Source organism: Artemia sp. Qi Xiang Cuo, chromosome 14 (assembly GCF_049724085.1).
Source record: "Artemia sp. Qi Xiang Cuo chromosome 14, ASM4972408v1, whole genome shotgun sequence".
Lineage (NCBI taxonomy): Eukaryota > Metazoa > Arthropoda > Branchiopoda > Anostraca > Artemiidae > Artemia > Artemia sp. Qi Xiang Cuo.
This window is the reverse complement of record NC_142807.1, coordinates 17,885,084-17,912,795: the sequence shown is the minus strand read 5'-3', so window position 1 is coordinate 17,912,795 and position 27,712 is coordinate 17,885,084. Positions and strand designations below refer to the sequence as shown.

At 37.1% G+C, this 27,712-nt stretch overlaps 1 protein-coding gene across 1 annotated transcript in view; it reads left to right on the top strand.

The window, feature by feature from the left end:
• The window catches only part of LOC148944226 (DNA primase large subunit-like), a 56,699-nt gene that overhangs the window by 5,431 nt on the left and 23,556 nt on the right, over window positions 1-27,712 (top strand). Inside the window, exons 2-6 of the mRNA XM_089099869.1 lie at window positions 3,156-3,335; window positions 6,317-6,432; window positions 12,374-12,583; window positions 18,991-19,224; window positions 25,658-25,804. Of these exons, the coding sequence (XP_088955995.1) occupies window positions 3,164-3,335; window positions 6,317-6,432; window positions 12,374-12,583; window positions 18,991-19,224; window positions 25,658-25,804 (879 nt within the window). The 5' untranslated portion in view covers window positions 3,156-3,163. The remainder of the gene's footprint in view (window positions 1-3,155; window positions 3,336-6,316; window positions 6,433-12,373; window positions 12,584-18,990; window positions 19,225-25,657; window positions 25,805-27,712) is intronic.

Below are 27,712 nucleotides of genomic sequence, written 5' to 3'. Positions count from 1 at the left end.
ACAAAAGCACTTCAATATAGTCTCCTCCACAATGCTCCATGGCCAGGAAGAAACAGGAGAGAAACAGAAAATAAAAGAAATACACCAACAAAAGGTTTTCAACATGGTAGAATTATATAAAGATATGCCAGCACAGGTAAATTATGATAGATTTAAGCAACTCTGTAATAAAGCTTGACAGTTTTCACAAAAACTTACAAGAGAGCATGAAGAAGCAATTGCAGATGCTTCCAAATCAAATCCCAAGAAATTTTGGAGGTATGCTTCCCTGCAAAAACCTGGAAGAAACTCAATAACTGAGCTTTCGGTTAATGGAGCATTTATTACCAGCCCTAAAGAAATAGCTGAGACACTGAACAATCATTTCCAAGAAAGTCTTCACTACCCCAGATAGAGATCCACTTTTCAATCAACCTAAGTATACAGTTGATAAACCAATGTCACCAATTACTGTCAGTAAAGACAATGTTGAGGCTAGGTTGAAAAATCTGAATCAGAACAAATCTGTAGGGCCTGACAGAATACACCCTCAGACACTAAAGGAAGTTCATGCACAATCAGCCTTGCCTCTTGCAGCACTTTCCAAAAATCCCTGGATATGAAGACAGTGCCTCAGGACTGGCGGAATGCTAATATCGCCCCTATCCATAAAGGTGGTAGCTGATAAGACCCATCAAATTAATGCCCTATTAGCATTACATCTGTTGCTGGGAAAATTCTGGAAGGAATAGTAAATACTGCCATTGTCAGACACCTCACCTCTAACAATCTTATTACGCAGAATCAGCACAGATTTAGATCAGGACGATCCATTGATACAAATCTGATAGACGCATACGATTTTGTCACAGAGCTCCTAGATAAAGGAAACCCAGTAGACCTCATTCTCCTAGATTTTGCCAAAGCATTTGATAAAGTATGTCATGATTGATTACAGGCAAAATTAATTGCAATCAGGGTAAGCCAGGAGGTTGTTGAGTGGGCGATTGCACTCCTGAAAGATAGAAGGCACAACACAAATGTGCATGAAGAAAACGGCCAGGTATTTTCCTCAGATAATACTGAACTGGAAAGTGGAGTCCCACAGGGAACAATCCTTGGTCCAACATTATGCAACATCTATATCAACAATGCCCCACAATCTGTCATATATAAAATGAACCTGTGTGCCAATGATTTGAAAATCATCAGCCCAGCAAAAACAACCCAAGAGCAAGCCTTATTACAAGCTGACTTAAACAAACTCTCTGATTGAGCAAAACTCTGGAGGTTAGAATTCAACATTAAGAAACACAGGACAATTCATTTTGGCAGAAAGAATGTGAGGCATCAGTATCATATATGTAGAATAGATGGTGTTGGGCAAATGATTGTTTCCTCCCATGCTGAAAAAAAACCTGGGTATACTTGTGGATGATGAATTGAAGTTTGACCAAAATGCTCAGTTAGTTGCCTCCAAGTACTCCAGACCCTGTGAATTGTAAAAAAGAACATTCCTCAGTAGGTCACCAAAGCTGATGTCAAAGCTACACAAAGGACTTGTTTGACCAAAACTGGAATTTGGTATGTGTGTGGCAACCCCATTAAATAAAGGTGACAAGAAAAAACTAGAGAGTGTTCAAAGGTGAGCAACTAAATCAATAGAGGGTTGTAAAAGCCTGGACTACCCATCCCACCTGGAGAAGTTACAAATTCCTACCCTCTCCTATTGACGGAAGTGCACACTCAGTCCTGTGTGGGGATGTCATCATGTCATATAAAATATTGCACACTCAGTCCTTGCAACAAAATATGCTTGAACTTGACTGGTCAACAAGAACTAGAGGACGTACCATGAAGCTCTATTGCAAACAAGCCAACACCAGACTGCAGAAAAACTTCTTCCCAAATAGTTTGGCGGGGCTCTGGAACTCCCTAAGCAAAGGAGTAGTCTAAGCCCTAGTGGGGAGGCCTTCAAGGGAGCTGTGGACAAAGATTCGTCATCCAAGCCATGGCTTTGAGAATGGGATGCAGCCGACACATTGGCTCAACATCTTGACCAATCAGCCCCTACAGGATTAATTCCTTATTCACTGGACAATGTCTGACTGCAAAGATGGAGTATAAGGAATTTGAAAATTATTTGAAATGGAAAGATGATAGGACATTTGGTCAAACAGAAAAAAATGTGTTGTTACAGAGGGGGCAGGAGGGTGTCTATGCAAGCGTAAAAAGAATTGAAGGAAGCATATGACAAGATAAAGAGATTTCAAATCAGGCTAGGGTTTAAATGAAGAATGGTTAGTTTCCTGAACAATTGTCCTTGCTGTATCATAAGGTTTTTAAAGTGGCTTCAGTGCCAAGGGAGAGGTTGACATCAAAATAACAGGACAAAGCAAAGCATAAGGTATTAACTTATAGTCAGTATGCAAAAGGATAAAGGATTTTTTTTTATGAAGCCCAGAGTAAATCTACAACAATTTGTAAAGTTGATTTATAAGTCCTACTGTGGGTCTCTATCTTCTGGGCATGTTTGAGAGGGGCATTTGCTCCATGAACCATAGCGGAGACCAATGATTATTGCAACTAAACCATATGAAGATCTCTTGCTCAAAGACTACCTGATATAGTTTTGTATAAGATGTTGCTACCATTTAGCTGGTACTATTTTGTCAGTATATTGTCAGTTATTAGTAAATTATTTCCAGCATTCATTTTTTTTTTAGTTAATCAATATGTGGCTACTCACAATATCTACTTTGGCTCAGTTAAAAATCAGATGGTACTATAGTTTATATAGAAAGTGTGAATTCTCAAAATATCCAATTTATTTGCTTTTATTTGAATATAGTCCTTGAACGTTAGTAGATTTGAAGGCAATCTGTCTTTATTTAAAGGCTAACTAAGTTTCTGATGAGCTTACAGGGAAACAAATTCCCATATAACATCTAAATTTCAGATGGCAGGTGGGGTGGAAAATGCCTGGTCCTGCTGCAAGAAACCAAGTTTCTAGGTATGGGTAGCTGGTATATAACCATCTATGGGTTTCTTTTATTATTTAAAAAGTCAGAAGTTTTTAACCCAAAACATGCAGTTTTCTTATGAAATCAATAGAAATACATTTATGTTTTTTAAGTGTGTGAAACATGGTCTAAGTCTTCTGTATACTCTTCTAGCTGGCAAAATGGAGTATTCTTCTCCTCATTCAGTTACAAAAGGAGTGAGGTATCTAAGAAGAAAAGCTGTGAACATTGAGAAGAAATTTTACAAGCATGGTCTGTCATTTTACAAGGATCATCCTGATCAAACTATTCTATTAGATGATTTGATAAAGTTTGCAGATGAGAGACTGGCAGGTTTGTCTTGTGACTTAATTAATATTCATTTCAACTAGGTGAAGTATGGCAGTACACATACTTTCGTTTAAAGTAGGGACTCTGTAAAACCATGAAATGTATTTTTGTGTTTAATTTCAAACTATTCTGCTTAAAAGGCTTCTAGAATGGTTCAGGGAGGCTCCCTTCTTCTAATTCCACTGTGTAGAAGCTTGCTCTTATGAGGAAGATCAATATAAATGACACTTTTTGTAGAATGTGCAATGCTTAACAGAACACGTGGTCACTTCTAGGAAAGGTAGGTATGCATGTCAAAAGTGGTAAGAACAGTTGGTTGGCCTTATAAAATCTGACCAAGGAATTGTCATAAAGTTTCTAGCTTGCAAGAACTTAAAACCAGTGAAAATTTTTCAGAAATTAATGACACTGTTTGGGTATAAAATCCTATCAAGTTGGCATATTTTTGCCTTGCATAAGGAGTTCTTTAAGGACCACAAAGGATTTCAAACTTGAATGGCAACACTGTATCTCACAGTTGGCAAGGTGTTTTCAATTGTTTTTTGGAACTAGTATGGTGCTTTACATGAATGTGATACCATCAATGGATTCCTATACTGTGTGTATTAAGTCAGACAGGCTTAGTAATACAACATGTTACCAGTCAGTACAGAAAGTTGTTGTTCTCCACGACTCTGCAAGATCCTAAATTCTGTCTCTTGCTCTTGTACATGAAAGTCTTGACAAAATGCATTGTACTTCAGTAGGACATTTTGTTTTAGTTTTGATTTATTGAAAAACAAATTTCATATCTTTAAGGCATTTACAGAAGTGAAGGAAGGCCAGCAGTTCGAGGATGAGGGTAAAGTTTTTAGATTTGACCAAAATTGGCTGCTCTCACTTGTATTTGTGATAATATAGCAAATGTGTTACTGATCCGTCAGGAAATCTCCATTTCTGAAGCAGAAATTTATATAGAAAATCAGTATATCTGTACTTCATTTTTTTTATCCAGTTTAAAAATTGAATAAATCAAATTTTGTAAATCCTTGATGTACCCTCAGAATACTTGTAGGAGAAAAAAAAATAAGCTGATTCTAAATTAACTTAGGTTTGTTTTCAGGATAGACAGTCCTCCAGACAAAGTTTTGAGGAAAAGCTTACTTGTATGTGCTGAAAATGATAAGTAGTTGTAACCCTTAAGAAGGGGGAACTTACCCTTAAGGCACCCTGAGGTGTCTTACCTCCTGAGGCACCCAGGGTATCGAAGAGAAGCCACCAATCATCCTTCAGATTTGCTGCTGCAGCGATGTTCCCACATTCTGGTTGAATGGTGATGAACAGGTTGCAGAGATCCCTCTGGTAGGTCCAGCACAGTGCATTTCTGGGTCTGTTCTAGCTATGATTTCCTGGTGGTTGCTAACGTAAAGTTGCTTTGGGAGTCTATGGTTGTTCCATACCGAGAATGTGTCCCAAATATTACCACCATCTAATTCTGATGATGTTGGTCACTAGAGGTTGTTGTGTCATTTCAGGGATAGACTGGATTGCCAACTTCTGTGACTAGTGGCTATTCAACATTCTTTTAAAGCCAGGACTCTCCTCTCTTGCTCTTGATGGTAGACAAGCGGTAAAAAGAGGATGGAAAATTATACTCAATTGGAGGTAAAAAAAAAATACTTCTTTTCGTATTCGTCTATTTAAATAGTTATTATAGCTCGAAAAATGAAAGGTAAATTATGGTACTTTTACAATTACAAAGAAAACGCCAAAAAAAGATTACTTGTTAAATACACTAACGAAATGAGCATCAATGAGTTTGCTAATCTATTTGTACAGCACCAGATGAGTTGTAGTTTTTTCTATTGCCTGGTGCTAGTCCTCCTTTTTTTAGGCAAGATGCACATTATACTAACTTTCTTGATAAGCCACTTGGATAATTGGATTACGCTTACACAAAATTTCCGACAATTACAGAGTGTGGAGCTCAATTACATACACTTTTGAAGCATGAAAGTAAGTGCGTGTGCAATTTAATTCGTTGCTAAATACCTTTGAGAATGGCTTCATCTCTACCATAGCCTGTATTGTAGTAGCTTGTATGTGTTTTTGTGGTAGAGATTTATCTGAAGACCAATCCTTTAAATGAAGGTTTTAAAAGCTGTTTATCTCTTCGCCTTTTGACAAAAAAAAACAGGGACTAGCAATTGTGTCTGGTTATTTTTATGTCAGTAAGCCCATTTTCCAAGCTAAGAAACTTTTGAACAATGGGGCAACTGATCCATACAGTTTTGATTAGTAAAGGAAAGAAAAAAGGACCATCAGTAACCAAGAGGCAACAATATTCACAATACTTTTTAAGGCTCTTTTTAGACCCCATCTTGATTTTGGCATGTGCCTGGCTGGTCCCTCTTACCGGCAAGATGTTAGACTCATCAAAATTTGTTCAGAGGGGAGCAACGAAGTGCGTGAAAAGCCTAAAATTAGTTTCATATGAGGACCGTCTCAGTTAACTCAAACTACCTACAATCGTCTACGGAAGCATGTGTAGTGATAAGATGCAGGCTTATAAATTCCAAAAGGAAAACTCCACCATCTTCATGGGCAGCCACAGTACCAATCATTATCTAACAAGAGGACATTCAAAGAAGCTACCGAAATTAAGCTCCAGATCAAGAATCAGTCAAATGTAGTTTTCAAGAATAGTAATAAACCACTGGAATGAATTGAAGGACTCTACTGTCAGCACTCCTTCCATCCAGTCTTTCAAACATCAACTTGGCAAGGAGTGGGAGAAGAGGCAGTGGAGGTTCGACTGGGAATCATCAACTAAGAAGCACTTCAGTTCTGGAGGACTTTAAAGCTCTCAAATGGATTAAGGTGATTAAGGTAAGGTAAAAGTTGGCTTAAACTTTGTGTATGTGGCTTTAATTTACTCGAGTCCTGAAAGTGACTACTCTTTTTTAGTTAATATGAATTTCACTTTTTGCTTTTCTCAATTTCAGTTCTTCGAAGCATAGAGAGAGTGAACCTAGGAAAGACATCCAAGTTTTCAGAAGCATGGAGAACCCAGCTAGGAGACGAATTGAGAAAGCAAAATCTTAAAATTTATTTTAAAGTTGTAAGTAGTCTAAATTTTGTTCAAATACTCATACGCTTGTTTTATTTTTTAAAACAAATATTACTACATATTCTAAAAGAGATTTTCGGATATCTTTGTGTCCTGGGGCAATCCAGCCTTTCTGGGGGGGGGGGCAGCATTTTTCTTATCAGGAAATATATTAGAAAAGGATGTCAATTTTTGATTAAAGTTTATTGGAAGTAAGAGCTAGTGTGCTAGTTATGTCTCCTGGGGATTAGGATGTGACCTGAGATCATTGGGGGGAGGTGGTACTGTTTTTTATTGATTCCTTTATCAAGCAATCAACAAAGAAATAAATCAACTTAATAAACATATACACTACTAGAACGTCAAATGACCTGTATGAGGTGGCTTAATTAATTAATTAATTCACGTGATCAATAACATAAAAATAAAGCAAGCAAAGAAGAAGTAGAAAAAGAATGAAACTAAACCGTAGCATTCACATGAAGCCCACTCTAACCCTTCATCTTGACGAAGGAGTGGATGCATTGACCTAAAAACGAAGTCTTCCTTGTATCTGTTTTATTGTTATTTCGTCTTCGTGCATATCCAAATTATTTCTAAAGTTTGCTAAAACGTGAAAAAAGATTACTAGGCAGTTTTCCAGGGTTGTGGGGGGGGCTCCTTAATGTCAGTCTCAGGGGAGTACCCCCTCCTTCAGTATGTGGTCAAACTGAAGAATTCCTTGCGTGTCTTCTCTGCCTCATTTACTGCTATCAAGTTTTTAACAGAAGTTTCGTGTTTTAAAACATTATTGGATATTTGTTGTGGATTGTTCAATCTTATTTTACTAAAACAAGAAAACACCAGAGCAAAATTTTGGGAATCTGGACAAAGATTAGTGTGGGATTTTTAATACCACTATAATATGAGCTAATCTCAATTTCTGACCTACCTGAGATATAAACTTGCTGTATACACTCCTCCATCGCACCCTATTCAGATCTTTACTTCTTACTCCCTGTGATAACTCCCCACACCCTTTTAATTTTTCTCATGAAATATTTACACCCCATGCAAGGACGTCATGCTTTTTATTTGAACCCATCCGGATTGCCAAGAAGCTCAATTTTTGGTAAACAATTATTCTATATAATTTCTTAGACCGCATTGGCTAAGCATGACAAAATGAAAACAAAAAAATTGACGAAGGAAACCTTGATGATAATTCCAACTAAAAAAGAAGATAAAAAAGAAGAATAGAATGCAAATATTGCAGCCGTGACCTCCACTTAACCGTCCTCAGTGCGAAAACGGAAATAGAGAGTAGGGAATACAGATAAAAGTCCCCAGACCATAATAAAAATAAAACAAACTTCACAAACAAGCCCTAAAATAAAAGAGGCCCTATATGCAATGATGAAAGGGTAACTTTAGAGGGGGAACATTTTTTATTTAAATGAAAATGCCAAAAAGTGTATTTTTTTAATGAAATCACCCCCAAAAAGGTATTTTTTTTTCAAAATATATGGAGAGGAAGGGGTGCCAATGCCCTCTCAATCCCTCCCCCATGTTTCTTATTGTCTTCCTTGCTCTATGCACTTTTTCTTAGATGGGTTTGTGGAATTTGGTCTGTTGTATGGATTTTATGCCCTTATGTGCACTAGTTCTGTTGATGTCAATTTTTTTTTTATCAGGTTTCACAACACTGTCACCTGACAATTTATATATATATATATATATATATATATATATATATATATATATATATATATATATATATATATATATATATATATATATATATATATATATATATATATATATATATATATATATATATATATATATATATATATATATATATATATATATATATATATATATATATATATATATATATATATATATATATATATATATATATATATATATATATATATATATATATATATGTATATATAATTCGTGCCTCTTATTATAGCTGTTCCTACAGCACAAAGACAGTAATTTAGATGACAGTATTCCCTGTGAAATAAATTTACAGAAGGATGAATTCCGAGTTTAAGCTGGAATGTGAAATCGGCGAAGCGAGAATCAACAAGGCTAGTGATGGCTATGGCAACGAACCGTTACCAAGTAGTTGTTATTTGTCTATTAGGTACAAGATTGAACGAAGTGTCTGAAAAAACTATATCGGTTCATGACTCTAACAACTTATAGTTATTCCTCAACTCTGATGCATATGATGGATTCGATGACCATGGAGTCGGCTTTATGACAGGCTGCCTTGCGCAAAAAGATTTTCTTGCATGGGATCCAGTGAACCCAAGAATAGCCAGACTACAACTTAAGGGAAGATTATCCAACATTTCTATAATTTATGCTTATGCACCAACGAGAGGGGTCACAGATGCTGATAAGGACTTTATCTGCACCGATCTGGAGATTCCAATGCATAAATGCGTCAAAAGGGACTTCCTAATTTCAGCGGTTGATTGAAACTCTCGTGTTGGCCCGACAGACCCCTATGTTCGCGATATTTTTGGCCCATTCACTTACGGCCAGCGGTGCTGCAATAGGGAGATACTACTCCAGTTCGCCAGATCTCAAAATCTTACCATCACCAACACAAACCCTCTCAAAGAAAGACTTGGCGCTCAAACGATGGCTCCACAACTGCCCAAATTGACCATACATTGATCCGTCAGCGTTGGCGCTCCTCAGTCATCGATTCTCGAGCTTACAGAGGGGCGTGCAAAGGGTCAAAATCTGGAAGCGACCAGACGCTTGTAGGTGCGAAAATACTCCCGAAGTTAAGCGCAAGGAAGAAACAACGCCCAAATAGAAAGTTCCACGTGGAGAAACTGAAAATCCAAACAATGAAAGAAGGTTTTTGCATGAAGTTACAAAACCAATTTGGAAGCATGACCAAATGTGATGAAGACCTTATAACCCGATGGAAACAATTCCGGAACACCACTGAAAAGGTGGCCGCTGAAGTAATCGGCTATGCCCCTGCAAAGACGAGGAAGAATGTCTCAGAGAAAACTGTAAAGCTAATCGAAGCTAGGCGGCAGGCATTAAACGCATCAATCGCAGTAAAAAAGTCACTACGTAAACAGGTTAAAAGAAGCTTACGTCAATACCGCCAACAATTTTGGGATGAGGTTGCCTTAGAGATGGAAAAAGCAGCAAGAAATAATGACACGAGTAGGCTGTATAGAACTCTCAAAGAAATAACTGGAATAAAGTCGCCAATTGCTGGTCCCTTAAAAGACGCTCAAGGTAGTGTGATCCGTGACGTGCAAGGTAAACTTGATGACTGGAAGAATCGCTTTAAAGACCTGCTTAATCCAAATACAGATGGGCAAGATGCAACGCCGATGCTGCCACCAACAACTGAAAAACCACCGTATAAAATTGACATGGCATCACCTTCAGCTTCAGAGATACAAAACGCGATCAAACGGCTAAAAAACAATAAGTTTCCTGGAGAAGATGGTCTCCCTCCCGAGGTCTACAAGGCGTCGCCCCAAGTGGTAAAGGAGAAACTAGAAACCCTCTTCAGTCTGATAGCAGAGAAAAAGACCCTACCGTCCGATTGAAGGGTGTCAAAAATAGCCCCAATATTTAAAAGGCAAGACAAATGCGACAGCCGACACTATCGAAGGATATCACTTATGGATATGGCTACCAAAGTATATGCGATGATTTTGCTTAAAAGTTTCGAGGTAACAAGGGATGAGCGGACACGTGAAAATCAATGCGGATTTCGAAGAGGGAGATGGTGCACTGACCAGGTCTTCACTCTTCGCTTTATTCTCCAACAGTGCGAACAGTACAAACTCCCCATAATTAACATGTTCCATGATTTTGTGGCTGCTTTCGACTCTGTAACTCGCAAAAACCTTTTGCGAATCATGTTGGAAGATGGTATGCCGGTTGAATTCATAGAGCTGTTGAAGGTTTACTACAAGAATTGCAAATCGACAGTAAGAGTGCTGGGCGAAGAAACTGAGCCCTTCAATGTTGAAAGGGGTGTAAAACAGGGGTGCATATTGTCCCCTGTTTTGTTTAACTACTGTATAGACTGGATTCTAGAGAGTGCACTTTCGAGTTTTTATGGTGTTGTTATGGGATTGGGCATTAACGCGTCTGACCTGGACTACGCGGATGACATCGACGCTCTTGCTGCTGACCCAGCAACTGCCCAAGCAACGTTAAATGAAATAGCACATTTCTCTCAGCTACTGGGTATGAAAATCAACAGGACCAAAACTAAAGTCATGGACCTAAACATACAGTCGGATTACCAACTTGTACTTTACGGACAAGAATTGGAAAAAGTCGACAGCTTCAACAATCTTGTCTCAATAATAGACTCTCGTGGAGGGTGTGACCTTGACATACAGAACAGAATCAATAAAGCCCAAGTCATCTTCTCACAACTCCACTGCCATCTGTACATTCGGCGGAAGAACAGTATGAAGAAAAAAATTTCTATCTATAAAGTGGCTGTTAGATCTGTTCTTTTCTATGCAGTCGAAACTTGGCCACTGAAGACGCTTCATCTCCATGATTTGGAAGTCTTTGACCACCGCAGTCTACGAAAAATCCTGAAGATTTGATACTCCAATAAAATCTCAAATGTTGATGTGCACCACCGCTGCTGTAACACCGAACCCGCCGCAATGATTGTCAAACAGAGAAGACTGCGTTGGCTTGGTCATGTTCTTAGAAGACCCAATGACCACATCATAAAGCAAGTTCTTCTAGCTGTCCCTTTGCCAGATCCGCCCTGGCAATCTGGCGGTCAATTTAAGAATTGACGGACAACTGCCAAAAACGACCTCGACCCCATTGGCAGATTTCGAAAGTTTGGCAGAAAGTGGGAGAACTGCTGGCTCCGGTTTGCTGAAGAGCTGGCACAAGATCGCGACAAATGGGGATCAATCATACGTAGTCTTCTAGATGCTGGGTGAGGCGTCCGCGTCTGGTCCCGCAACAAGTACAAGTAAGTAAGTAATTTAGATGTCATGTTTTACACTTTTTTGCACCACTCTTTTCACTATTGTGAAAACATTCAAATACTATCCTCCTTTTCTCACTCACTTCTTATCATCAGCACCGGCTTAAGACCTCGCTAGACCTCTAGGTTAAAGTAATTTAGGGATCCTTTTAAGCACAGATCCATTTATCAAACTATTGAAGTACTGTAGCCGTAGAAGTGTCCCTCAAAATGTCGCCATTCATCTTAACTATAAGACGAGATTAAGATACTATAAGACCATTGTCTTTACAATGTGTCACATAATGGGCTAAAATCCCTCAAAAGTCCTCAAAAGCCGTAGAAGTGTCCCTCAAAATGTCGCCATTCATCTTAACTATAAGACGAGATTCAGATACTATGAGAACATTGTCTTTTACAATGGGTCACATAATGGGCTATGATTGGAACGACTTTTGCTATTCTATTTTCAGATAGTATACTTCTATATTTTTAGGAGAGTATTTTTTAAGGTAAATGAGCTATTCAGTGGCTTACAATTTTAAGAGTTTCTTTGTTTCTAAGAAATAGTCCCCTCTAATCTAAGAGACTGCAAGCTATACTAGCCTATTTGGTAGTTCGACCCCACTTGCCTTCCTAAATATTGAAAGAGTTTGTTTTTCGTTGATTTCTACTTTATATTTGAAAAATGACTCAGTTTGTTTATATTTGGAAGTTATTTTATGTTTTAAATATTATGTCAGTAGTATTTTGATAGTTCCTCTAGCTTTGTTAATATACAATGATCGTTCTGAAAATATGGTAAGAACGATTTCTAATCCTAAAGATAAGGCAGACACATAAAGACGGAATAACCTATGGTTTTAAATAAACTTGCAGGAAAAATGGACTGATTTTTAATCTCTGTCTATTTTTAATCTCTTTTAATCTTTTAAACTCTTCATATGAAATATTTTGTTCTTTTAGATGAGTGGGATCAATGACGAAGAAGTTCAGAATGCTCGTGAGCGTGACCAACTGTCCCATTTTGCTCTACGATTAGGTTATTCATCAACAGAGGAAAATCGAAGATGGTTTGTCCAACACGAAACTGACCTCTTCCGATTCAGATTACTCGAAGAATCTCCATCGAATTTGAAACAATTTTTGACTGAACAAAACATGAAGTTCCAACAGGTTTGTTAATAATCCTTTTATGTAAACATTTGTACCTTTTGCTTGTTTGCTACATAAATCTTGCCTAATTTGTGAAAAGGCGTTGTTTTGTTACTTTAACAGTGTCTTATTAAAATTTGGCTATTTTGGAAACTTTACTATTTGAAACAAAGGTTTTTTGGACCTATTGAAGGTGGGACAAACCATGTCTCCTAATGTGAACCAAAACTAGTTGACCATGCTGATATGTTCAGTCAAGTTTTCTCCAATTGCATAAAGAAAGATAATAAACAGTTTTGCTGAAACCCCCACTTAATAATCAAAAGAATCTTTTGACCTTTAGGTATAGATTTTGTTGGTGAAAAGTTAGTGTGTAAATTATATATAAATAAATAAGTATAATATATAGACAAAAATTATCCATTAACGCGTTTTATTAAATATTAAATGTTTAGCGATAACTTTATATACTCGTAATTAAGATTATGTTTGTCAAAACGGCAAACACATCATAGAAAATAGTTATATTTATCATCCCCGCTAATTATCAAACAGTTCGTGTCAACGAACTGTAAGTAAGGAGCGACCCGGCTCAATAGTAACCAAAACTCTAAAAAACGAAATTTTGATACCAATAGATACATCTAAAGAATCAAATTTTTATGCTGATTTCAAATATATAAGTTTCATCAGTCTTAGTCTTACCCATCAAAAGTTAAGCGCCTGAGAAAATTTGTTTTCCCCAGGGATGATCATATCGATCCAGTAGTCCTAGAATATCGTGAGAGGGCAAACGGAAATTATAAGTTCTAGTCCCCTTTTTAAGTGACCAAGAAAATTGGAGGGCAACTTTGCCCCCTCCCACGCTCATTTTTTCCTGAAATCACCCAATCAAAATTTTGAGATAGCAATTTTGTTCAACATGATCGAAAATCTAATAAATAAGTCTTTGAGGATGTCTAAATCCCCCACAGTTTCCGTGGGAAGGGCTGCAACTTATGAACTTTGCCCGTTGTTTAGGCCTACATATAGCATTGGTTAATGGGAAGTATACAGACGTTTTCAGGAAGGATTTTTTTTCCAATGGGGGGGGGGGGTGAGGGGTATACGGGGGAGGACTTTTTCATGGAGGATGTTGCCTTGGGGAAGGGAAATTTCTATGAAGAGGGCACCGGATTTCCCAGCATTATTTAAAAATCAACCAGAAATTAAACAAAAAAACGAGTTTTTTTCAGCTGAAAGTAAGGAGCAACATTAAAACTTCAAAACGAACAGAAATTTTTACATATATGAGGGGGTTTGCCCCCCAAGTCAATACCTCGCTGTTTACGCTGAAGTTTTATTTTTAGTACTTTCAAAAGAGCTATCTATTCTAAATAACCGGCCTTTTTGATTCAGGGGTTTGTGATACGAACAAAATTCGAACTTTAGCGTAAAGGGCGAGGAATTGACTAGGGGGCGAACTCCCTTATATACGTAATAAACACATACAAATATAGAAGTTAGTTACGTAAATTAATTCGTAAGTTACGTCAAAACAAAATTTCGAGAAAGCCATTTAACCAAAAAAAAGTAAAATCAATGTGCAAATTTCATTTTATTTATTCATGTACGGTGAGCCAAAATCAAAGCTGCATTTATTCAAAAAAGTTAAGAAATTAAATAAAAAAACAAGTTTTTTTAACTGAAAGTAAGGAACGACATTAAAACTTAAAAATGAACAGAAATTATTCTGTATATGGAAGGGGCTGTTCCCTCCTCAACGCATCGCTCTTTACGCTAAAGTTTGACTCTGTCTCACAACTTTATTTTTTAAACCAATAAAAAACTTTAGCGTAAAGAGCGAGGCGTTGAGGAGGGGACAGTCCCTTCCATATACGGAATAATTTCTGTTCGTTTTAAATTTTAATGTTGCTCCTTATTTTCAGTTAAAAAAAACTTGTTTTTTTTTCTATTTAATTTTTATCTTCAAGATTCATTTCTTATGCCACACCTTCTGGCTCTTATGATAGACGCGTGTTTTTAAACTAATCATAGGCAGCGCAATAGCACTTCCTAAGTAAAGAGCGATGTGGGTACAATATGTTGTTTATTTATTTATTTATTTTTTGGTTTTACACCAGGGCACTTCGTATTGAAGAAGTTTTCGTAGAAACATCAAAAAGGGCTCATTCGATTGAAAATTGAAAGGGCTAGTGCCCTTTTTAATAGTCAAAAGTGATTGGAGGGCCACTAACCCCCTCCCATGCCCACGATTTCCCCAAGCGCATTCAGTCAAAATATTGAGATAGACATTTTGTTCAACGTAGTTGAAAGTTCTAGAAATTACGTATTTGAGGATGTAAGTTATGCCCTGGGGGCATTTAAGCCTTATATAAAAGGGTGATCGTATACACTTCTAAGGGGGCTCATTAGTTTGGTAATCAGTATTTCTAATGTCCTCTTTAAGATTCAGAGTGATTGGAGGGTGGATACCCCCCCACCCCCAAACACACGCACACGCCTTATTTTTTCCCGAAATACATCTGATATAAATTTTAAGATGGCCATCTGTTGTCGTAGAAGCTTAAAGGCTCATTCGATTGAAAATTGAAGGGACTGGTGCCACTTGTAATAGTCGAAAGTGACTAGAGGGCAACTAACCCCCCTACCACGCCCACCATTTCTTCAAACACATCCTATCAAAATTTTGAGATAGCATTTTGTTCAACGTAATTGAAAGGTCTGGAATTTATATGTTTGAGAATGAACTCCCCCCCCCCCCTCTTACAACCCTCAGCGCAAGGGTTTTAAGTTATGCCTCGAGGGCATATACAGTTTTTGTGGAAAGGATGGTCGTATAACCTGCGGAGGGGGCACATTAGATTGGAAATCAGATGTTCTAGTTTCTTTTTTAAAAGTCAAAATGATCGGCGACACTCGCTCGCCCCCCCCCCCCCCACGTTGTTTTTTCCACAAGTGCATCCGATACAAATTTTGAGATAGCCATTTGTTCAAAAATAGTCCAAAGTTCATATAATAAGGCCTTTGAGGTGGACAGAATCCACCAGTGTCTGGGGTAAGGGTTGTAAGTTATGTCTCAGGGGTATATAAGGTTTTTACGGAAGGGGTGGTCGTGTGAACTTTAGAAGAGGCTCATTTGATTTTAATGTATTGTTCCCTTTTGGGAGCCAAACACGATTGTGAGCAACTAGCCCCCCCCCCCTCCCTGACACCCTTTTTTCCCAAAACACATTCAATTGAAACTGCGAGACGTCCATTTTGTTACCAATAGTCCAAAAGTCGTATAACTCTGTCTTTAGGGTGGACACAATCCCCCAGAGCCCATTTGCAAGGATTATAAGATATGCTCGGGGCATATAAGATTTTTATGGAACGGGTAGTCGTTTAAACTTTGGATCGGATGGAGCTCATTTGATTTGAAATTGGAAGTTTTAGTGCCGTTTTTAAGAGTCAAAAGTGGATGGAGGGCAATTACCCCCTCCCCCAAGCCTATCATTCCGCAAAATATATCCGTTCGAAGTTTTAAGAGAGCTATCAGCCTTATTGAAAGGTCCAGTAATTATCTCTTTGGGGATGTCAACCTCCCCACAATCCTCAGGATAAGGGCTGTATGTTAAGCAATTCGTTCATTGTTTACACCTAGTATATGCTTTACTTTTTACAAAAAAAAATGACATTTAAGTTATCATTTCGAAGGATGTTGAGAGGAGTGTTGATCAAAAGCAAAACACGCTGTGTGTATACTCATTGTCACAACCGTATAGCACAGGAATGACTCAATATACTAGATAGAAAAACTCACGAAATGATAAGGGAGATGATCAAAAAGGTAATATTTGCATGCTACCAATACTACTAAAACAAACACCACTAGTGCTACCACACTACTTCATTTAAAATATTAAGGGAAAATTTGAACAAAATCAAAAGATGTTATGTGCATGTACATTTTCAAAAGAGCGTTTCTCAAGAATTGATTTGGGTATCAAGTTGGAATTTTCAGAGAATGCTTAAAGGCAAAGATCATCTCACCAAAAGGCAATATCTGCACACTACTGCTATTGCTACATTTACTATTGCTACTAGTACTTCTATTGCGACTACTTGTAGGTCTAAGGGCATTGAGATGAAAATTTCAAGAAGTATACGAACATACAAGTTATCAAAAGGCCACATCAGCAGTGTCCTAGCAATGGCTGATTGTATTTGAAATTTCCAGGACTTGATAAGAGTTTGGTTCTACTGACCAAAAGGCAATAGGTTAATACTACTGCTGCTAGTAGTACATGAGCATGTGGACTTTCAAAAAGGTAGCAAAGAAATATCTGAAGAGCTTCTTAAAATTATTAATTTAGACCTTTGAGGTATGTTTTGGGGGACTTTGAACTAGCCAGAAGGCACTATATGTATACTTTTAATGCTACCACTACAGTTACTGTAACTAATGACGTTAAGGGTATTTAGAATAAACTTATACGGAACGTTTAGGAGTTTCGATTAAACGAAAAAACTGCATACATGCAGGTTTTCAAAGGAACATATAAGCAATATCATAGGCAGCATCACTCTTTTATAGATAGAAATATCATCGAAACTTCTAAAGGAGCTAATTTGATTCAATATTAAAAGTTCTGGTGCCTTTTTTAAGAGTAAAAAGAGACTGGAGGGGTAGCAGCCCTTCTCTCAAACCCTTTCATTTTCCAAATGCATCCAGTCAAAATTTTGAGACAGCCATTTTGCTCAGCATAGAACGACTGGGGGTATTCAGTTTAAACTTTTGGGAATACTACTATTATTACTTCTGCTCTTACAATTTTAAATAAGAAGAGTGTAAGTGTATCCAGGCTATCAAAGAGCATAGGTAGAATCTTTTGGGAATGATATTAAGTTTGGTTTTTCAGGTCAGCATCAGAAGCTATAAAATTAAATTAGAAAATACTATTTGTGTCAGGATTAAAGATTTTTAAAAAAGTTTCTCCAACATACAGATCGCAACCCATAATATTGATTCTTATAGAAAAAAACTGAAAAGATGTAAAAAATTATTTTTCCCATGAATAAAAAACGTCAATAAAATGTCAATAAAAACGAACAGAAATAATTTAAAAAACTGCTTTCACAAAACAAGTTTTTCAAAGAAAAGTAAAGAGCTCCATTAAGCCAAGAATGTGTAGAAATAAAGTCAAATCAACTTCCAAGGGTAAAACTACTACAATTCACCATCTATAAATAAATGAAATTCAAAACGAACAGAAATTACAATAAACAGCCGAGTCAAACTCAAAACGAGCAAAAATTAACATGAGTATGGCTGATAACCCCCATAACATAATTTGTACTTTACTGAAAACAAAATACGTTTTAAATATTTTCACTTCTCTTACTTTCATAAATAAAAAATTATCAAAACTTTGAGGAATAAATACCAGTATATGTCAATTAAACTTAAAATCCACGGTCTTTTTTTTTTTTTTTTTTGTTCTTTTTTTTTTTCAGTAATGCGCAAATTATATTCTGGTCTTAAGAAGGCATGGGGGTTGTCAGCCCTACTCATGTTAATTTCTGCTCGTTTTGAGTCTGACTCGGCTATTTATTGTAATTTCTGTTTGTTTTGAATCTCATTTATTTATTGATGGTGATTTGTTGTTGTTTTACCCTTGGAAGATTGCTTGACTTTGTTTTTCCTCATTTTTGGCATAATAAAGCTCTTTACTTTTCTTTGAAAAGCTAGTTTTATAAAAAAAATTGTTCAAATTAATTTTGAATAATAGTGATTAGTAAGTTGCTATTGCCATCATTCTAAAACAGTACATGACAATACACTCAGTCTATTGTGTATTCAGAATAAAAATAGGGTTAAATTCTGTCTCCTCTCTACTCATAATAATATTAATCAACCTAATAGTTATGGAAAAGAAATAATCATTCTTTTTACAATTTCTAAGTGCCCGTAACCCTTAGCCAATTGCCAATCTGAAAATCATCTCTTGATGTTATACGACGTGCACATGAGGTGTCTGTCTCCGAAGCACCTTTGCAATGAGAGCCAGGTGGTTTCCAAACCCCACGTGAGAGTTTACGTTTTTTCTAGTATGCTTGAAGCCTTAAAGCAACCGAGTATTTCTTAATATCCAAATTGTGTACAGTCAGTTAGGTTTCATGAAAAGATGACGAATTCACACAGGGTTTAACAGTATACCCTGTTTTTTTCCTCGGCGGGGGGGGGGGGGATTTTGTTGACATTTTTAGACTTCTGTTTTTTTGGTGGGGGGGATAGATTTTTTTTACATTCCTCACTAAGGAGTATACTTTACGATTTTTTGTCGTTCGACAAGCGGTGCTGCTGGATAGGGAAAATTGGTTCTTGTAAAACACCCAATCTCTAAACAACTTTATATCTCTTGAAATCATTGGTCTCATTTTAGGTATCTGAAGAAGAAAAGATGTCTCTGTCAACCGAACTTTCTTCTTGTGGCTATAACTTGTCAGCTGTAAAAGTCCAATCAATAGAGTACTTCAAAGTCCCTTTTACGGAAGCATTAGAATTGGTTCGAACTAGGAAAGCATTTATTCATAAGGGCTATGCCTATGTTGCATTTGAGGACTTTGGCTCCATTATTGGAGCGTATTTTAGACTTCAGCTATCTCAAGCTATGGTGGTAGGCTCTTTTTTCCTTTTATTTTTAAATGAATTTAATTTTACCATTTTTTTTCAGGAATAACATGTGAAATACCATGGTTTCAAATAAATGAAAACAAGAAATACCTTTAGTCACATTCCTTCGGGGATGGATTTGACGATCCTTCCCGCCAGAGATTAAGCTTAAGATCTCCCCTCCTCCAGAAAACAGTTTTTAGAAGCCTCAAGGGAGGCTCTTAAATACTTATAATAGGAATCATTCTCTCTATAAGATTAAGGAAAATCATGCCTGTACAACGGAAAATAGGGCTTCTCCTTTTCCTCAAGATTTAATTGCAGATTCGAAAGGAGGAATTGAGTAGTCAATCTGGGTTTGTCCCTGTTAAATATAGGAACGGGGTCTTAATTGGTGATAAGAAATGTGTAATAGAGATGAATAGAACATTATGAGAATGTATTAGACAGTGATAAAGCTACAAGAAATGATATAGAAAAGAAATAAAACGTTTATGACAGTTCTTGAGTGAAGACAGATTTTTTTGTGACAGTACCAAAATGTACTGTCACAAGGCTACAGTAAAAGGTTACAGTACCAACAGTATCAAAAGGATAAAAAAAATAATAAGGTTTCAGTCTCTTATAGGTCGATAAATGAATTTTTGAAATAAGGTGGCTATGAAGTTAGACGTAAATTACTGAAGATTATTATCATGATTTTTGATAATGGAGAAGTACCTAGAGATTTCAAGGCAACTTTAATTAAACTCCCTTTATCGAAAAAAAGGGTAAAAATGAGTGTGGTAATTATAGAGGAATTATCTTGGTTTCTGTTGGAAGCAAATTACTTTGTATGATGATGCTTTTAAGACTTAGGGATGCTATAGATAGAATTTTAAGAGAAAAACCGTGTGTTTTGGGGAAGGCGGGAGGATGCGTCGACCAAATTTTTACTCTTAGATTAATAACTGAGAAGTGCCTGAGCCACCAGACCCCTTTAGTCCTCAGTAGTATACATTTTGAACAAGTGTTTAATTCATCCGACAGAAGAGCTGTAGTGAAGGTTCTACCTATCCTTGTATTGTATACCGGACACATACATTAAAGTGATTAGCGCTATATACGACAGCAACATTGCTGGAGCTAAGTTAGGAAATGAGGGTAGTTGCTGGTTTATATTGAATAAGGAGTTAGGCAGAGTTGCTCTCTTTCCCCATTTATATGGACCATCTGATGGAATTTTGTCCTAAGAACATAGCAAAGGCTATGGGAAAGCATGAAATCAAATGGGAAAGTACAATTCTCTTAGACTACAATTATGCTGATGATTTGAGTATCCTAAACGAAAATGTTGATAAAATAAATGATTTTTTGTACGTTTTGTGAGTTTAAGGGTGCAAGAATATGTTTGAAAATTAATATTAAGAAGCCTAATTAACTTAGACTAAGAATAAGCGAAGGTGAAGATGTGATTTAGGTAAAAAAAAGATTGATCAAGTTGATAGCTTCAATTGCTTAGGTAGTATTATTAGTTAAGATGGTCAATGCAGTGAAGATGTTAAAAGTTGAATAGCCAAGACCCAGGGTGTTTTTTCACAGTTTGAAAAGGTTTTGAAGAATAAGAAGGTAAGTCTGCGAACGAACGTTAGAATATTGGAAGCTACAATGGTAAAATATAATTCTGGAACACGGTCGCTTTGGAAGATGGAGGAGGATTTGTTAGATATTTTTCAGAGGAATTACCAACGGATCGTCATGGGTACCTGTTTGACTTACCATATTTCCAACAGTAAGCTATACGGAAAATGTGGTTCTATTCCACTTTCTTGGGCTATAATGACAGAAAGATTGAGATGGCTAGGACCAGGTATGGAAAAAGTTCCAAAGCTGCCAGTAGCTGAATTCCAAAAGCTGCCGACACTTTAGCCGCTCAACTTGTGTTTTGACAGCTTTTCTTTGAGTAAAAAGTGTTTTTATATGTAAAAATGGTATTTTCGGACAAAATCTGCCAACAAATTTCACTAGGCCATAAAAAACTGCCATATAGCACTTTTTGCATGGCGGTCTAGGACACGTAATGTGGATGATTGATGACATATTGCCAAAGATCGCTCCTTTCGGCCATTCATCTAGGAACAGACGAAAAGCAGCTTCTCGAATGCATTGGGAAGAAGTCGTAAGAAAGGATTTAAAAAAATTAGTACTTCTTAGGAGGGTGTAGAGAGGAAAGTTTTGAATAGATTAGGACGGAGGAGGACCGTGCGCAGCTCTGTTAGAATCAGGCGGCTTGAAGCTGTAATGACTTAGTAGCAGTAGCAGCCTGACTTACTTGACTTATGTTCCATCCGTCCTTGAAGGTCGTTTTGGGGTCTCTTCTTTAACCAGTTCATTGATATGCCTCCTGTAGTTGCTTCTGTTGTCGGCCAGGGGGCAGAGTTATGGCAGGTTTTAGGGTGAGAAGTTTTCTTTCCATCTCTTCGGAGGGCGACCTCTGGGGTGAGAACCGTGTACTCGTCCATCGAAGGTTATCTTCGGGAGACGAGTGCTAGCCATGCGTTGGGTATGTCCAAACCATTTGAGTTGTTGTAGTTTTATTTTGTTCAGTATTGTAAATTTGACTTTCAGATTATGGAGAAGCTTGGAGTTGGAGATTCTGTCGTGGTAGATGATACTAGCGATGCGTCGTAGGGATTTGGTTTCAAAGGCAGCTAGGCGGCATTGATCGTCTGTTTTAAGTGTCCAGGATTCACAGGCATAGATGGCGATCGGAATAATGAGGGAGTAGAAGAGTCTCGTTTTGAGAGTTGTTGTTAAGTTCTTATTCCTACAGATGGGCAAAGAAGCTTTAAAACTGGAGTTCGCAAGTGTCAGGTGTCTCTTGATATCTTTGAGTTGGTTGTTATCAGAAGTAAGTAAGCTCCCAAGGTAGGTGAAGCCTTCCACCCACTCAATGGCATCTCCACCAAGCTGAAGGCTGAGATTTACCAGTGAATAAAACTTGCGTGAGCAGCGCATGGCTTTCGTTTTTGAGGTGTTGATGGTTTTCTCAACAGCTTGTTTGAGTTGCTTGTATTGGTCCCTACTTTCTTGATCTTGCTTGTTCGTGAGTTGGCGCTTTTCGTCACATAGGGAGATGATCTCGTCTGTTATCCAAGGTTTCTGAATGTTTTTTTGGGCACCCAGTGTGGAATGAGCGACATCAAATATGATATTTGTGCTGCTAGTCACCAGGTTGTCAATATATTCCTTAGACAGGATAGGTGGAGAGCTCGGCGTGAGCTCCGAATTTGTTTCGGATAGAATGGTGATATAGGTCATGCGTGTGTTCTCGTCTTTCAGTAGATCTACTCGAAATTTGGGGGTTTTCTTAGACAACTTTGATGCTGTTTTAAATCTTGTTTTGGACCTAGACATGACAAGCGAGTGGTCGCTGTCAAAGTTGCCACCAGCTAGCGTGACTGTGTTTAGGACGGACGTTTTCCATCGTCTAGACACGAGGATGTAGTCTATTAAGTTTTTAGTTTTTCCATCCGGTGAGGTCCAGTTTGTCTTATGGTGAGGTCTGTGCTTGAAGAGTGTGTTTATAATGACTAAATCGCTGTCTCTGCAGAATTTGATAAGGCGTTCTCCTCTTCTGTTCATTTTTCCATGTCCAAATTTGCCCATTACATCTTCGTGTCCTGTGTGGTTGTTTCCAACGATGGCGTTGAAGTCACCAATGACAAAGATTATGTCCTTTTTAGAGATAGAATCAACTAGACTTTAAAGCTAGAGATAGATATTTTCAGACTCTTTGTTGTCACTGCTGGAATCCGGATTGTATACTTGGATGATTGTGAAATTGGTGTGTGAACCTTTCAGGTGGATCACGGTGAACCGTTCCGTGAGCGGGGTTAGGAATATCAAGGATTTTCTGGCTTTATTAGACAGTAGGAAACCTACATTTTGTCAATGTTTCCCATCATTACGTCCCAAAAGTAGAAGGGTAACATCTCCATGTTTCTCTTCACCAGTGACTGGAAGACGGGTTTCGGCGAGACCGATAACGTCCCAGCTGTACCGTTTTATCTCTTAGGAGTAGGTCTATTTTTCCTTGTTTAGCGAGGGTTCTAGTGTTGAGGGTACCAATTGACATAGTTACTTTTGGAGAAACAATAGCCTCCAGGGTTGGAGTCAACGTAGATATATTCGCGCGATTCACGGTTGTCGAGTCGTCGGCTGCCCCGGACGCGATAGCTCTTAACGCATTATCGTCAGTTACCCCGGACGCGGTAGCACTGGTTCTCATATTTGATCTCTTATTCATCATTAAAGTTAAAGAAGGGGTTTCTTAGCTGGCTTCGAGACAGCGGTAAGCCACTCCTCTCTGTCCCTAGCAGGGGCCGACTGTATCTATTACCGGTAGTGCGCCCTTTTGGAGTCCTGCAACACCAGCAATTTAACCCATTGCTGAGGGAAGATTTGTGACTGACGGGACGTATCCATACGCTGATGGGCCCTGCCCAGTGCACATTAGAGGGGTCATCCTCCTCCTCGTCTGAATTTAAGGCCCCCAGAGACTGGGTCCCCCTTGGTCCGCACCTCACTACCCATGAGGTACCCTACATATCTGCAGGGCGTTCCCCTATCCGCAACCTGGGGACGCGCTGAGTGGCCTGGGGGAGGCCCCTACTGAGAACTCAGAACTTAGCAGTAGCAGCAGTATGTCTTAAATAATTGGTATCCAAACTTGATGATATAAGTTTCAATTGCTGCTTTGAGCTTAACTATTATCATAGATATGGTAAGATGTATTCATAAACAGAAACAAAATCGGACAAGCAAATACAAGGTGCAGCTTGTAAGAATTTATTCTGGTATATGTATTATAAGGATTATTTAAGGCACTTGCTTGAAAGGCAATATACGTATTAAATATGGTTTAATATACTCGTACAAAAAATATGGTTTGATCCCATTTCGTTTGACTATAATAAAGGAATATTAAGATGGTTCAACAAAATTTGACTATCGGGCAAATTGGGCTTCTAGATTGTCAGATTATGCTGTCTAACTTACATAAGAGAAATATTACTTAACCCAGGCAATTTGAAAGAAAATATACAATCGTTAGACAGATTAGATAGCTAGATTCATTCATTCTCATCAATTTACAAAAAAAAAAAACAACATTTAAATAAACATGGTCACTAAGGTCAGATGACTCATAACCACATGAACACTAAGGTCAGACCAGTGGTTCAGTTAACTTAATTAAATCACATCATCAAAAACACAGAAATAGCGACAACAACGGAAAAGGAAGAAGAAAAAAAGAACATTAAATCATGATTTTCACAAGGAATGCTAATAAAGAGAGGGACGGAGGAGTGTGAGCTCAAAGCTCCTACCCAATTGGGTAAATTCTTCCCCTAAAAACCAAATACATTTTGAATTGTGGATGTACCGCAGTAGCTATTGTTTCCTGGGGTAGTTTATCCTGTGCTATTCCAAGTCTGCTCGGAAGTTGTGTATTCTTTGTGGAGAGTACTTTAAATGAGTGTTTAATTTGTTACTATTTTTGTTATCCCGCGCATATTTTATCGAATATAATGAGTAGTAAAATATAAAAGTGGAAGCTGTGTCCTAAAAAAATATATAAATATAAAAATGCTGTATACCTAAATCTTCCGTGCTAAATTAGTATAGTAGCTAGTATAGTTAATTTAACATAAACAAAATTAGATAAATAAAATGTAAACACTGGTATTTAATGGTGTTGTACTGACTTTGATTTTGTATTTAATCAAAACAGTTTTCCCAAATGTCTTTTATACAGTTTTACAAGTCCCTGTAAAACAGTGAAGTTGCCACTTCACTGTTGGCAAGTTTAAAGTTGGGAAATCGGTATCAAACTTGGATATTCTCTAACATGAAGTGAAAAAGGGTATCAATGAAGCAAATTTAGTTTTTAGAGTTTCAGTTTTTTAATAAGATTTGTCGTATCCATTTTGAAAACTTATATTTGTTATTTTCTGATATGAAAGTCGTTATAGTTAGTGAAATATCTCTAAGTGGCAGCATTGGCAAAAGATTTCCCAAAGCTGCCACTGGATTGTTTTTGTTTTTACATTGAGACACAGCCACTTTTCCATCAAAATCGTTATAGTTAGTGAAATATCTCTAAATGGCAGTATTGGCAAAAGATTTCCAAAAGCTGCCACTGGATTGTTTTTGTTTTTACATTGAGGCACAGCCACTTTTCCATCGTAGTTATTATAGCTAGGGAAATATCTCTAAATGGTAGTATTGGCAAAAGATGTCCCAAAGCTGCCACTGGATTATTCTTGTTTTTACATTGAGACTCAGCCGCTTTTCAATCTAATCATCTTTGTGTTTTATGTATTCTGAAAATTAATATCCCTCATTTTTTAGGAGAATTCTTTTGTCATGACTAAAATACTCTTTTCTTTAAGGCTACAGCAAGAGGTCGAACGGTTCTTGAATCCGACCACAGACTATATCGGCTATTGAACGATTTTGACAAAAGATCGCCTGGACAAGGCTCTGTTTCTTTTACGAATGATGGAAATATAAAAATATCCTACCAAATGATTGATGCAGTAAGTATTCCTGTAGTATAACCTGCCTTCTTATTATTGGTATTGAAATCCAAACAGTATAAAGCTGCATCTGGAGACAGCCCTTTTGCAATTTCTTGCATTTTGTTTGCAACTTTTTTTTCACTTGTCTGTATGATCTCTGAGACGTTAATGGCATGTCACATTATCTAGGAGTCACAGTGGTGGTTCTAGCCTCTCTCGCGCCTGGGACAAAACCTTCATTAGGTTTTGCCCTAGTCTCCCAAAATTTTCAGGCCAAATTTTTACAAAATACCAAAATTTTCATTTATTTAAACCTGACTTTTCTTGCTTTATATGAGAAAAGATATGGAAAAAAAAAATGAAAATTGCATATTCAATTTGCTTATGCTAACTGCAGCTACGTCATCTACTTTATTTTAATAAAAATAAAATTACAGAAATTACAAAATGATTATAAATATTAGATTATTTATTTAGAATTACACCCCAACAATTTCTGCACCCTGGACAAGTGCCCCCTTTTCACCCCCTAAAACAACCTCTGGTTTTAGGGGGACAGCTCGTAGATATCATTCTAGTAAGGCTTTTTAAAAAATTCTTTGGGTTTTGATTAATTTTCGTTTTTTTACTCTCTTTCTTTCTATTTTCCTTTATTTAGCTGAATTTTTCAGTTTCTTATTTCTTTCGCGTCTCTTTTTGTAGCTAATCCTTAAACATACCTTAAAAAATTTTAATAGTTCCACTTGTTCTATTTACTTGTTCTATGTTTATGCAACTTTTTGAATTACATTGGCACCTTTATTTTGTGAAATGTCTTTAAAGTACATCAAAATAAGATCAACTTTTGCTTTCCTAGACACATCTGGGTAGTGAACTCACTTTTTCTAAGATATTTCTTTTGGTTGCTCCAAAAGTATAAAGTCTATATGGCATTATCACATTTTCGTCAGTGTTGCCACGTTGAACTGCGAAAATAAATAAACAAAACTAATTAGTAACGTTTGACGAAGCTTTTCATCCGAAACTTTTGACATTAACAATCTGTTGAGTTCCAAAGACTTCTACACCTTCAAAGAAATGTAACATCTTTTTAGTGCCCCATTCAAAACGAGATTTTACTAATAATTGGTTCAGCTAGCGCTAATTTAACCCAATCGGAATTCTCCACGAAATTTTTTAGCCAATCAAAGTTTTTTATGAAAAATCTGATTGGCTCAAATTAGCGCTTGCTAAACCTCGTTATTTGTTAATCCTCATTATGATAGGGTTTTAAGCCGTTTGATACCATCTGCTTTTAGTTTATTTTTTGCTGATTTGTCGCCCTTTTCTTGAATTTGGAGCCGGCTAAGCTAATGATACCAAATATAAGTTTGGAAAAGTAGTGGGAGATTATTCTTTCGCTTATTGCTAATACTAAAAGGAATTAATACTAAAAGGTGATTTTTTTTATTGGATCAAAAGTTCGGATTTCTTAGTGCAAAAGAAAAATCAATTAAATAATGTTTAACACAGGCTATGTAGTGCACTAAGGGACCAAAATATTTTTTTTTGTCAAATATTTAGTCAAAATATTTTTTGCTTTGAAAGCTAACAAAACAAAATTCATTTTCATCAAAATTTATTGAGTCAAAAAAATTGTATTTCTAACTTTCAAGGATCGTTGCTTGGGCTAAGGCCACCAAACAATTTTGTTAGCAAAGAGGAAGCTGTTACTGGGCCCAAAAATGGGCAAAGAAACTATTTGCCCTGATCGGTTTGAAATTGACTGCTATAAGTCCTTGAACCTAGAGGTACCTAATGTAAAAAAAAAAAAAAAAAAAAAAAAAAAAAAATGCTGGGCCAACCTAGAAATGTCCGACAAACTTTTTTTCCATTTGGAAGAAGTAAGACTGTGTGGATTAATAAGGCCAGAATGTTAGTACCCGT